The sequence below is a fragment of the Lycium barbarum genome, chromosome 11 (assembly GCF_019175385.1).
Source record: "Lycium barbarum isolate Lr01 chromosome 11, ASM1917538v2, whole genome shotgun sequence".
NCBI lineage: Eukaryota > Viridiplantae > Streptophyta > Magnoliopsida > Solanales > Solanaceae > Lycium > Lycium barbarum.
In genome coordinates, this window is record NC_083347.1 from 7,828,919 (window position 1) to 7,843,090 (window position 14,172).

Sequence of the window (14,172 nt, forward strand, 5' to 3'; positions counted from 1 at the left end):
CGTATTAGCAAATGTATCTCAGCTTCATGATTCTTTCCAGTACGGAGGCTGTATTTAACAAGTGATTAAGATAATAAAGTTGAGATAAATAGTTTGTGATTAGATGTAAACGTTGATTTTCGTGTATACTTAAATTAACAAAACTAAATCGACTAATGCAAACTAAACATGCCCTTGCATTGTTTCTCCTTAGTGAAGTTCTGGCAAAATGCAAAGCTACCTCCCCATCTATATGTGAAAGAAAAACAAAACACATAAATGGAGCAAGAAACAATTCATAATTCCATTTATATTAGATCCAACAAATAAACCCTTAGCATAAAGGGTTGACAACAGATACATGGGGAACTCCTACACAAACCTTCCTCATGGCACATTAAATATTATAAACTCATAGATAGTAACTGACAAGAACAACCAAGTGTAGGAATTCTAAACACTGGTAAGAATCTAAATATTAGTAAATTCTGGCTACTAATGATGAATAATGACTAAACTAGAATACAAAGTCAAGTAGCATATTGATCCAAACCACAAGTCTGCTCTCCACATCCTAGGGCTTATTATGCAGCAGTTTTTCTATTTGGTTCAAATACATTCTTGATCAATGATTCTTTAATAGACAGCAACTCAGGGAACTCTTTTTTCAACTTCGACGCATCCATTTCATTGTTACTGCGAGGTGCAATAATTACCTTAGCCTGCTCTTCCAATGTGAAGTTGGACCATTTAAATTCTGGATTTATATATTTCTTGTACATCTCCAAAATCTCGTTATGGCTCACAACACCAGGGTTTGTGAAATTCCATATGCCCTTGAGATTACGCTTTGCCATCTCGATTGAAATTGGAAGAAGCTCATCCAAAATCGTCATGCTGTTGGGAATGTTGACCACCTTATTGTAGCGACTGATCTTGGTAATGAAATTACGGGGGTTGTTGAGGTCTGAAGATATTGGCATCCGGACTCTGAGGGTGCAAACATTTGGGTACTCTTTCAACAACTCTTCAACCTGGTGGAAGAAACGAACAAAAAATATCAATATTTGTAAAAGAATACTCAAATGCAACACAGAATCTTAAGGAGTACCTACCATGGCCTTGGTCTTTGAATAGAAAGAACCAGTGAAATTGGGCGTGTCTTCCTCTTTGAATCCAATGCCAGAACCTTCTGGATGTGCAGCATCATATTCAAATATGCAACCAGTTGCAAAATTCATCATCAGTAAACCATGCTCTTTACAAACATCTGCCAAGTTTAGAGTTCCAGCAACATTTGTACGAATTGTTTCAGTTTTATGACTCTCGCACCAATCAACGTTGGGTCTACCAGTGACACCAGCAGCGTTAAATACATGTGTGGGCTTGAAAGCGTGAATGTCTGCCAAAAGTTGTGAGCGATCCTGCAGACGTCCCTTTCCATACTCATAAGGAATTCCCTGTTTCTCACAGATTTTGCCTAGCAGACCACCGATCCACCCGGTCCTACCATAAATCAAAAACTTATAAGGTGATTTACTTGGGGCGTCGCTGATCTTGGAAGCTGGAACTACCATTCCAGTCTGCTTGGAGTTTACTGAACTCTCATTTTCAGCTCCATCTGAATTTCTCTCGACCCCACCAGGCATCATCAGCATTCTAGGATGGGGAAGCAATGCTCCAGAGACATCTCCCCACCAATCAGGATTATTGATATACCATTCCATGGTTTTTTTCAGACCTTCTTCCCACGTGGTCCTCTCTGACCAACCCAAGATCTTCAACTTCTGATCATCTAGAAAATACCTCTGGTCATTAAAGGGCCTGTTCTCCACATACTGAATGCTACTGTCTGGATCCTTGTTAAAAAGCTTGGATATATCTTTAGCAACATCAATCACACGCCTCTCTTTCTTAGTCCCGATGTTGTAAACATGACCAACATCTCCTTTGTGAAGAATGACTTCGAAAGCCTCAGCAACATCCTCACAATAGAGATAACTTCTAACATTTGAACCATCTCCATGAATAGGAAGAGGCTTCCCATTCATGGCTAAAAGTATAAACTTTGGAATTAGCTTCTCAGGAAATTGATTGGGACCATACACATTGTTCCCTCTGGTGGTTATAACAGGCAATCCATATGATCTTCCATATGCCATAACAAGCATCTCAGCCCCAGCTTTCGTGGCTGAATATGGGTTTGTGGGAAGGAGTTGCGAGGCTTCATGGTTTCCTACAACAGCATCCTCATCAGTCTCTCCGTATACCTCATCAGTGCTGACATGGATAAACCTTCTGATCTGACCAGTAACTTTGCATGCCTCTAATAGCACATGCGTGCCATAAATGTTGTTCTTGGTGAACTCAAAGCTATTACCAAAGGAGTTGTCAACATGGGTCTGAGCAGCAAAGTGCATTATCGTGTCAATGTTCTCAGTGATGAGAAGGTAGTTAACAAGATCAGCACTACCAATGTCTCCCTTAACAAACTTGAAATTAGGGGAGGATCGAGAAGGGGAAAGGTTTTTCAGGTTTGAGCAATAATCAAGCTTGTCAAGAACAACAATCTTGTAGTCAGGGTAACTCCGAACAAGGCGGTTGGCTACATGAGATGCAATAAAACCCGCCGCCCCAGTAATGAGTATATTCTTAGGGGTATACGTAGACATCTTGTCGCACTCTCTTCACCTAACTAATTTCAAATAGATATTCAGAGTTTAACAGCAACTCAAACCCTGCCCAAAAAAAATAAAAAAAAATTAACTCCATCTAATCAATAACTGTCAAACCTAAAACTTAGAAAAAAGGATAAAAGCAAAACATAAAAATGTATTCTTTATTTAGATTAATAATAAGCAGGTAACATCTGAGCACTAAAGAACAATTAAACCAATGTTGAAAAAAGCAACTATAACCCGACAAAAACCTTAACCAAGCAAGAAACAAACTCCAGGAACATCAAACAATTGACAACCCTTATTCTGAGAAACCTAATGCCATAAATCTGACCATACGAGTTGATTTTTTTTTTTTTTTGTGTGTGTGTGTGTGTTGGGGGAGGGGGAGGGGGGTAAAGCAGGAAAAAAAAATGGGAGTGATTATAAATGAATTAATAAATAATTTCGCTGGATCAGGGATGAAATAAACAAGCAAAACAAATCAATCAAACCAAGTATGTCACAAATGACAAACTAATCAAAAATTCAAACACAGATCATCAGATCCAACATGGTTCAAGGCAACATTGTCATTAGTCATCATCAACATTTAAAATGTGTGCCCACAATGTAAATGCTACATGCTTAATCATCCATAATAGATCTAGATCATAAATAAAGTATATGGACATTCAAACCCAGATCTACCCACATCTTGAATTGCAAACAAGAATTAAGATCAAATAAGATGTGCTTACAGTTTTAATTTTTCAACAAGGATCCACCCCGAAAATATAGAATGAGATTAGAGTGAGAAACGGAAGAGACTTTTATTTAGAGAGAGAGAGAAACCGTGTATGTATATCATGTTATATTTCCCTTTCCCCTCTCTGTGTATTGTATATTTATAGACGCAAATTTTCATGCAAATTTATGAAATCAAATCATCCTGTCCATATTTTTTACCAGAAATAAAGAAAAATGGAAACAGAGTGATTATTATTATTATTATTTTATTTTATGATAAGAGAGTTATAGCGGGCGGGTGACAGGGTGAATTTACGGTGTTGCCCTTGGAACGGTGGGTGAATTTACACCACGCGGATTTTGTGGGCCTCGTCATTAATAGGCAACGGTGGTTGCTAAAAAACCGTTAAATTGTTTTACTGGACAAGATATATATAGGGAGAATTGTGCTTTTAGTCCCTCGAGTATTAATGAATCTTATTTTTTGTCCTTGTGATATTTAGCTGAGTATATTTAATTTTTAGTTAGTTTACGAGGGACATGACCCTAGATAGGAATATATGGAGGTTGAGGATTAGAGTAAAAGGTTAATAGGTAGTTGAGAGTTGTCTAGTTTGTTCTTCTCAATACAACAATAACATATTCAGTGTGGTTCCACAAGTGGATATGGGGAGAGTAAGATGTACACAGACCTTACTTCTACCGTTATTATTATTATTATCCTATTTTTGTGATTCTTGTTATTATTATTATTATTTGTTGTACTTTTTTTTGTTTTGGGCTTTGGTATCGTATTTTTTGTTGTTGTTACTGTTCTTTTCTGCATTATTTGCAACATGTTTTTTCACTATGGCATTTACTTTTCAAACCTGCTTTAAAATGCTTTACTTGAGTCGGAGATCTATCTACCTTCACACGATTGGGGTAAGATATGCATATAGATCACTCTCCTCAGATCTCACTTGTAGGATTACATTGCGTATGTTGTTGTGTGATTCTGGTCCTTTTATATATAAAAAAAGTACTTTATATTCGACTATGTTTAGAACTAATTATTCTTAAAATGTGGAGTAACAATACGAATTCAGGGTCAATGGACATTACAATTAATTAAATGCTAGATATGCTCAATCATATATTACAAGGATAAAAACTAGAATTTATCAATTACTTGGAACCAAAAGGGCTATTATTTAAAAATATACTCCCTTCGGCCCAAAATAATTGAGGTTTTATAAATACAAGAAAGCATTTAGTTCTCTTTCTCAAATTTGCCCTTGGCACATTCCCATATCCCCATAATAATTATGTCAATCTAAAAAGAAAGAAAATCATAATTAAGGGTATTTTAATCAAAACCCTTCTTAATTTTTAAGAGTTAGTAAATTCTTTAATCTATGCGCAAGCTTAAGACCTCAATTATTTTGGACCGGATAGAGTAATAAAATTGAGAATAAAATGGAAATTTGACTGTGAGATTTGGGAGACAATGGAATGTGCGAATGGAATATGATAGACACGTGATTGGATGATTAGCTAGTTAATTGTGGCGTGTTTTGATTGGTTTATATGTTAATTATTAGTAGTTATTATACTATTAATAATTATACAATGACATTTAGATATTGACTGTCATATCATACTCTTTATTGGGAATTTTCATATTCCTAGCTGTACAGTCATATGATAGCTGTTTCCATTTCTGTCATGTTGTGTATCTTTAATTTAAGTGTGAAACGAATTAAAATAAGTTATTTTTGACCGACAACAGAAACGGTAGTCTGCAAGATTTTTTTTTTTATTCAAACTCAATGTTACACCAATTAGGAGTAATAAATAAATAAATAAATAAATAAATACACTTTTATTAATTAATTTTAATTATACACTTACCTAATATATTACTACTATTCATTGATTACTTAATCTGATTTGATGCAAATTTGGATGTGGGCAAGGTTTGTGGCTTTTGTAAATGCACCAACCATGGGGATTTGATCAAAGTTTTTATTATAAGAAGATTGATTAAAGTGATATTATTGGAAATTAGTTAGCTATTGGTTCTAGGGAATTGATTTTTCTTTATATAGACATAGGTATGAACTGATATGACTAATTGAGTGAAATTAAAACAAGATAATTAATGAGATTAAAATAATCAAATCTAACACACTAGTCGCTCAACTTGGCCCTTTCCTAGTAATAGCATAAAACATTTTTTTTTAACTAATTACTACTCCCTATAAAGCATTGTTCTACTTTCTACTCACTTTTTGCCCTTTTTGGCATTTTTTGGGATTTGAAGAAGTGTGTATTTTACAATGTTAGCTTGTAAATCAATTATCAACGACAATATTTAATGGGTCAGCTTATCATATATCCGTAATGTGATGCTGTTATTATTATTATTACGCAAAAATACTGTTGACTGGACTAGTTGCTCTCGGTTATCAGAAGTGTTTATAATTTTTTCAGTTTATGTTTAAATTTCGAAGAATTTTTTATTTTTACGCGTATGATATTTGAAAATAAATATAAGAAAGCTCCACTCCTCGATGCAATTTGGGTTCTAATATAGCTACCTCCCTCTATTCGGATTATACACAAAACGGAAAATGGTTCACAAATACCCTTCATCCATCTATTGGTCCAAAAATACCCCTCCATCCACCTATTTGGTCCAAAAATACCCCCAACCTATTTTTTTGGCTCAAGAATACCCCTCAAACTAACACCCTAATTTTGATGGTATTTTTTCAATTTTAAAATGCCACGTGGCTTGTTTTGATTGGACACATATAATTTTTTTTTTTTTTGCATTTCGTGAATTAATCAACGAAATATGTTTTTTTTTTTGCATTTCGTGTATTAAAAAATGAAATAGGATAAAAAAAAATTAATTTCGTTCATATAAAAACGAAATTGGAAAATATATATATATTTTGCATTTTGTTGGTATATCTACGAAATAGTAATTTTTTTTTTGTATTTCGTTTATTAAAAAACTAAATATGAAAATAATTTTTTTTGTATTTCGTTTATATAAAAAAATAGGAAAATAATTTTATTTTCATTTCGTTTATATAAAAACGAAATAGGAACACACACACACACACACACACACACACACATATATATATATATATATATATATATATATATATATATATATATATATATATATATATATATTTCATATACCAATGAAATAGGATAAATATATATATATATATATATATATATATATATATATATTTCATATACCAATGAAATAGGATAAATATATATATATATATATATATATATATATTTTGTATTTCATTTATATAAAAACGAAATAGGAAAATATATTTTTTTTTTCGTTTGAGGGGTATTCTTGAGCCAAAAAAATAGGTTGGGGGTATTTTTGGACCAAATAGGTGGATGGAGGGGTATTTTTGGACCAATAGATGGATGGAGGGTATTTGTGAGTCATTTCCCATACGTTAAGGGTATTTTTGGACCTTTTCCGTACACAAAATAAACTTTGAGTTATTCTATTTTGTGTATAATAAAATTTTCTAATAATTAAAAGATTTTTTATATGTAATAAAAATACCATGAAATTTTATATTCTATAAGAGAGCATAAACAAAATATACATTCAAATATAATCATTTATTCGGTATTTACATTAAAACAATGCTATTATGATGTGTGTCTTCCGCATACTTTGTTAATTAGTACGTACTTAATTATGATTAATTAATATGCATTTTCACCACATTTATTAGATAATCAGGGGAGGAGCTCGAATACAGGTTACGGGGTAGGCCAAGTACAACCAAGAAAGCGCAATAGCATGGAAAAAAAATAACGAGACAGCAGCGGAGAGAACGAAGAAAGCGATAAAATACGAATTAAGCGCAATAACGGAGAGTAAAAGGGAAATCAAAATCGCTTTTGGATTTTATCTCTCTAAATAGAAATCAAAATTGAATTATAGGAAAGAAAGAATAAAAACAAAAAAAGAAAAAAGGAAGAAAAAAACAAGACATCCATATTCTCTTTTCTTTTTGATAAATCTTTCCCATTGCTCTTTGACTTGGTAACTTTCTTGGTAACTCTCGTTTTTTCCTGCTGTTTTTTCAAACTCGTTCATTTTTCGTGTGGAAACGTAACAATTTTTTTTTAATTGTCTTTATAATATTCATATTGGTTTTTATCGTATTTATTTTATCCATAGATTCTCAAAATTCATAAAGAAAGACAGAATGAATAAACTCAAATTATTCGAGGAGTCAAGGATTTGCTGGGAATTCCGGATCGAAGAAGAGGCAGATCCCATAACATCTATGTTAGTTTTTGGTCTGAATACAGATAAAACGAATAGCTTTGTAGATGATCCTACCCAAAATCTTATATTTATCTTGAGAACTCCAGTGAATATGTATAACTTATTGATTAGAACTCAATAACTTTAATTTAAACTATAATCTTAAATCCATAAGTAAAAATATTGAATGCAGTTATAATTTTACCATCACTGGTGCATTGGTTTGAGGTTTTAAACTATCGTCTAATCAATCGTGTCATTTGGCTACCAAACAAGTTGCTCTTGAGAAGGACTACCAAAGTTACCATTTTTGTTGTTCAGTGGTAGTAGGTTTAAAAAAAGTTACTGTGAGTATAATGTGCTTCTAACTTTTCCACAATTTCAGCACTCTCAAAGAGGTTTTGATTTCGAGTCATGGGAATAAAAAAAATCGGTTAAGAAGCGCTTCTTTTTAGCGGCCTTATTATGCAGCGCAATTTCAAAAAGATAATTGTCATGGAGTTTCAATTTTTACAGACTTCTAGAGTTTCAGATATAGAATTGGAAACTCCATTACAATGACTAATATCCAAAGGTAGGGCCGAAAAATAGCCAGCGAACAGTATTTTTACAATTTCGAAATAATCAAGATTCCGATACGATTACCGAACATTGAGTGTGAAAAAAAGTACCCAGCCTTCTATTTTTTAAGTTTCGTTTTTGGCTTCTGAGAGGACGACGTTTATTATTTTTTATAACAACATATACGGATTACTAAGCGCAACTCTTAATACAATAGTTTAATGCCAAGATTACTGGAGTATCTAATCTTATCCGTTCCCCTGATTTTTCTCTTAGTGTCAGTTTGTTTCAAGATTTTGGAACCTTCTATAATTCTTTTAGTTAGATTGATACTTTACACTATTGTTAAATTTAAGGAAACAATATTAAGCAAACAATTAATCCAATGAATTTTACTTAATACATATATGGCAAATATTGATAGTAAAACAAGATGGTATAATATTTTTCAATATCAAAGTATCGGTGATAAGCCGTGGTAGAGTTATGTATGGTAAAGGAGTTTAATTGAATCTCTTTCGTTGAAAAATTGTACTGCATATATAGATTATAAAATTATACTATAAATATATAAGAGGAAAAAAAGTTAAATATAATAATTTTGAATCTCTTTATTAAGATTTCTGATCTGCCCCGTTTAAGTCGTGTGATAAAATATTTACCGTGCCTTTCTTAATTTGTCTAATTTTGCAAACTCTTATTCTTGCCACGAACCTTACCTAACAAAAAATCTCAAAACATCGTGCTACCTAACACCTAGCAACTTTGTTTCTACATCGTTCATCGTAACAACCACTAATAAAGCCACATCCTTTTCGAAGTGGCTTCAAGGCTTGTCATTTATGGATAATAGAGGTTTCATGTAAAAGTAAGCTATGCAGAACTAGTAATGCACAGACTGTTTATGTGATGAACAATAATGAAAAACTCGTTATATGAGTAATTTTATGTTGAAATTAATTATTTTCGTATTCCAAACAAGTATTGTAGTATTATTTTACGCGGGATATGCTGAGATTAATTCTTTCTATACCGGCCAATCAAACGACCCCTTAAAGCACGCTGAATAATGTGTTAAAGCATTTATATGAGATTTCATTTGTTTTTGCTACAAAAGATATTACTAGGGACGAATTCATCTTGTTCTATTTCAAACTAAAAAATCCTATCAAGTACCAAAAGTCATTTTCTTTTTCTATTTACTCACGTTCATATTTCACCAAAAGAATATCTAAGAAAAGAACTCCGTCAAGTGCTACCGAAAAGGCAAAGCGATTAACCAAAGGTTGTTGCGGAGGGATATGATCATCTTTCAGTCTTTAATTAGAAATTTCAAATTCGAGCTTTAGAAATAAAATATATTTTGATAGAGAGCAATTTTTAAGAAATAGATTAACTTAGTAGGCGTTTGGCCATAGAAACCAAAAAAGATTTCACCTTTTTTGGAATTTTTTAAGTTGGAGTTGGAGTTGTGTTTGGCCATAGTTTTTGCAAATAATATTTGGTTGTTGAAATGTACTTTTCCTAAAAAACATAACATATGATTTATAATCCCCAATTTCTAAAAACTAGCAAAACCACCCAAAGCAACTAATAAACATAACCAGTGCGAGAAATATAACAATTATGCTTGAGATCAACTTATAGAGTGCTCAAAACTGATGGTTTGTTTCTGTCAAAAGGCTACAACTGGGAGGTTTGCAGGTGTACACAAAAAATATAGCATCTCTAGATATGGTTTTGTTGCAAAATTCCCACCTGCTTCTTTTCTTTTAGAGGTTTTTTTAGCACATGATGTTCAATGTTGTTGGAGCGGAGAGCAACTGAGCAACATAAGTTGCCAGAACCAGTGAAAAAAGTTGTATGAACTTTTAGGGTAAAAATTGAGCAACAAAAAAACTTTTGGGGTAAAAATTGAAAACAAAAAACAAAAGTAAAGGTCCAAAATAAAAAATGAAAAAAGTGAAAAACAAGGTTTTGATTGTTTTCCAAATTCCAAATACAACTTCAAATTGTATTTGAAATTTTTATGGCCAAACACCATAAAGTGAAAAAATATTTCGAAAAAAGTGAATAATTCTTGTGGCCAAACGGGTCCTTAATACAAATTTAATTAATGGAGATCCAAAATTAGAACCAAAATAGGTAAACATGTGCAGGCACATGAAGAAAGCTGCACAGAGTATCATGTACTCCCAAACTTTTATGTTCCAACGAGAAAGCCAGGTAGTTTAACGAGTTTCGAGAACCTTTTCATTATTATTCTTGTCATGTGTTCGTGTTCTATTCTTGTGTTTCAAACAACTATGATTAAACTAAAGTTTAATCATCAGTCACTCTTTTTCCTCAAGTATAGCATGAATTGTTTTAAAAGGCACTGTCAGGACTCGTTTCGGGGCTCGCCAGTGGCAAAACGTTCTGGAGCTAACGTGCGGGGCTTAGTTCCTATGAGGCTTACGCCCTAAGCGTCTAACCGTACGCCCTAAACACGCCTAACGCCCAACGCTCAGGGCTCGCCTAACAGTTTTTACACAAATTATATTTTAAATCCTTAATTAAAATCATTCACCCTCATAATTGTTTAACAAAATAATGATACTTAATAGTTTTTCATCTATAGAAATAGAAGATTGGGTGTAACTCATATAACAAGTCGTAGTATTGGATATTTACTATTTGAGAACGTCGTGAGGGTGAATATCACTTAATTTGTTTCAAAAAAATACATAGCGGAATTGTGCATTTTCACTTGCCATTGGTCATAAGTCTTATGTATCAGAATTATCATATAATTTTATTTTTTGTTCATGAAGAAGTTATGTTTTAATTGTAATATTGATAAATTTTATTGATTATTTGCTTATAGGGAGATAAAATGAATAGTATGATAGTAATAGTGTTTTAAGAAACTGTATTTTTTTCCGTGTTTGAAAGTTAAAATATTAGAATTGTTTTGCATTTCATAATAGCTTTTATTTCATTGTATTGTTTATACTTGTAAAATTATGTTATATATAATTACAAGTTATAAGCGGTGTATAATGGATTGCTTTGATCATTTTTTTGTGAGGATCAAGCGCGCGCGCGCTCTCACACACACACACACATATCCATACATACATACATACATACATACATACATATATATATATATATATATATATATATATATATATATATATATATATATATATATATATATATATATACATATATATATATATGTATATATATTTCATTTATTTACAGTTTTCTTTTATTTTTTTTATGTAATTTTACCTATTTAAAAATATTTATTGTAATTATATTATTTTAAGAAATACTAAAAATTAAATACCCATGGGGCTTACGCCCCGTGCCTCGAGGCGTATGTAAAACGCCCCGCCTTTTAAATTAGCATCAACATGTTCTCTCGAGAAATTGGTGTTTCCTTTTTGTTTATATGTCTCCGTCTGGTCGTATGCCTTTGAAAACAGGTCCTTTCTGGAGACTTTCATATACTTGATGTGGATGTTTCAAATAGAGTGTGACCAAAATGTCATAATCTTACGTAAAATGATTATACCAAATCAATGAACTTAATTTTAGCAGTTAAGAATTAAGAGTGAAAATATATATTACTTAACCATAGTTTAGTAATAAATTAAATGTATATGTAAAACACACATATTGATGTGATATAAACACTTGATGGAAATAATTATTTACCCAATTTTACTATTTACTTTCCTACTTTCTACTAGTAACGATGTAAAAATTTACGCTCTTGATGCTGGATTTGTGCTGCTAGCATGAGGCGAAATGATGGACTAGTTGTATGAGCTTCTGATTCTTGGTCCTTTTAGGAATTCACTTGAGAGTAGAAATTTACACGTGGTGTCTCTTGTTGCACCTGATATTTAACACTTGTTCATGTATTAAAAACTTTATCTTCTTCCTCCTCCTCGTCCACCTTTGTCTCCTCCTCCTCCTTCTCCTCGTCCTCCTTATTTTTGATTTATAAAGTTTTGGAATTTAAAAGTAAGAATTTTGTGTGTTTGGAACATCCACGGAGAATGGATTTGATTTTGACCGTCATTTGCTATAGGAAAATGTGAATAAACATGAATGAAGTATAATGATTTTCATATTTAAATGTCAAATAACATTATAAGATTTTTTTCCCTCTTGAACAACATGTATGTATTGTAAGCAAGACAAAATTTGTCAACAATTTAACAAGATGGGAAAATAAAGATTATAATCTGCCATCATAACTTGTGAATAGTTAAACACCTGCAAACTCTATCTATCAGGCAAGATAGGTGAACAGTTTAACAAAAAAAGAGAACAAAGATTATATCAAAATTCCGTTATAATTTGTGAATAGTTAAACACACGCCAGTTAGGCTAATCCTACAATTGACACATTTACTGTGTGAAAAATAAATATAGGTACCGCCCAATTATCACGAGCTTTGTCCATTGAAAGACATGTGACAATCTGGTCCCTCTGGCCTTGAGAATGACAATACGACCTAAAAATGACTAATATTACCTTCTTCCATACCCCTCAATTAGATTACATCCATAATAGTACTAATTATTCATGTGTGCTTAAGGGAGAGAAAAACAGAGACAAATAGTAAAAGAAAAACGTGCACATATCAATGACAAAAAAAAAAAAAAAAAACTCTTCTGTCCCTAAGTAGGAACCACAAATTCCATCCTTTGTGGAAATGAATATCGAACAATACATGTACATGACAAAAATGTTTGAGCTGTAATATTCTTGGTTGTTTTAATGTACTAAAACGCTCACAAGACTTGTCGTTATTGTATCATGATACATTCTCGCAGTAAACTAGTTAAGATAACACATATTACTGGACAAAGGCGTAGATAATGAATAATTGTTTCCTTATTCGAACTTGCAATTGATAGGTCAAATCTTTCTATCCAAGTAATTAAGTTGAAGCTTTGAACAGAACGAGCTTGAGAAAAGGAGTAAAGTGCTAGTAAACAAGAAGGGCACGACCAAAAGAATAAATGCATTTGCTACATCAGTATCCAATTTAAATATGTGAACAATTACTAATGGATGCAAATCTGATTTGGCAATGTAACGAATATGGTTGTCTTAAATAGTAGATAGTTAGACATTGGACTAGTAGAATATATTTGCAAGATGCAAGTTTTTGCACTAGTAATTTCATGTACTTACAAAGCAATAGCATCGTTAAACACGAATTTCCACGCCATATAGACAATTATAATGCATTATACATTTTGGCACAAAAGAGTAACTTTTTAAACGTAATCAATCGATTCTTTAATACCTTAGAGGTAGGGCTGTACAAAAAAGTAAACTCACAAACCGCACCAAATCGATAAACCGAAAAAAAAAATTCAATTACTGGTTTGGTGTTGAAAAAAAAAACCGTCCATAATTGGTTTGGTTTTAGCTAAAAAAAGTCAAACCAAACCAAACCAACCCGACATTACATGCATTTAATTTTTAAAATATTTTATACATAAAAAAATTTATTTGTAATGTAATTTATAAATATTTCTTAAATTTTTTTGTAGTTTTTTGTCGCTTATCATATTATATTTCAAGCTTGAACTTAGAATTTTGAATGTCAATAAGTTTTATATCCCATGATGTTAGTAACTCAAATAAAATCCAAACCAACTCAACACTAATGCTAACAAGAGAAATTAAATTCTACCACTAGAAATGACAATAATGTTGGATATCTATCTTTAGTTTTGCATAATTGGTTTAGAGAGTGAAAAAACCTAACTTAATTTTTTTTCTTTGTCATGTAATTAATACTTATTAGCCGTACTTAATTTAACATGACTTAGTATTTTTAGATTATGGTCATTTTCTTTATGGCTTATTAATTAGCAATATTTATTTTAACC

At 32.0% G+C, this 14,172-nt stretch overlaps 1 protein-coding gene across 1 annotated transcript; it reads right to left on the minus strand.

Moving 5' to 3' along the window:
- Positions 1-261: 261 nt before the first annotated feature.
- Positions 262-3,555, minus strand: LOC132620390 (trifunctional UDP-glucose 4,6-dehydratase/UDP-4-keto-6-deoxy-D-glucose 3,5-epimerase/UDP-4-keto-L-rhamnose-reductase RHM1). Its single transcript, XM_060335051.1, has 3 exons — positions 3,398-3,555; positions 1,095-2,717; positions 262-1,013 (listed from the first exon to the last, which is right to left on the minus strand). Exons 2-3 carry the CDS (start codon positions 2,649-2,651, stop codon positions 564-566), a joined length of 2,007 nt encoding a protein of 668 aa, XP_060191034.1. The 5' UTR covers positions 2,652-2,717; positions 3,398-3,555; the 3' UTR covers positions 262-563.
- Positions 3,556-14,172: the final 10,617 nt, after the last annotated feature.

What these genes read in the sequence shown, in the direction of transcription:
- LOC132620390 (XM_060335051.1), bottom strand. Translation starts at nt 2,651, where the DNA reads ATGTCTACGTATACCCCTAAGAATATACTCATTACTGGGGCGGCGGGT. An exon ending in ATTCAAAGACCAAGGCCATG is followed by an intron (nt 1,014 to 1,094) that starts GTAGGTACTCCT and finishes TTCTTCCACCAG; the next exon opens with GTTGAAGAGTTGTTGAAAGA.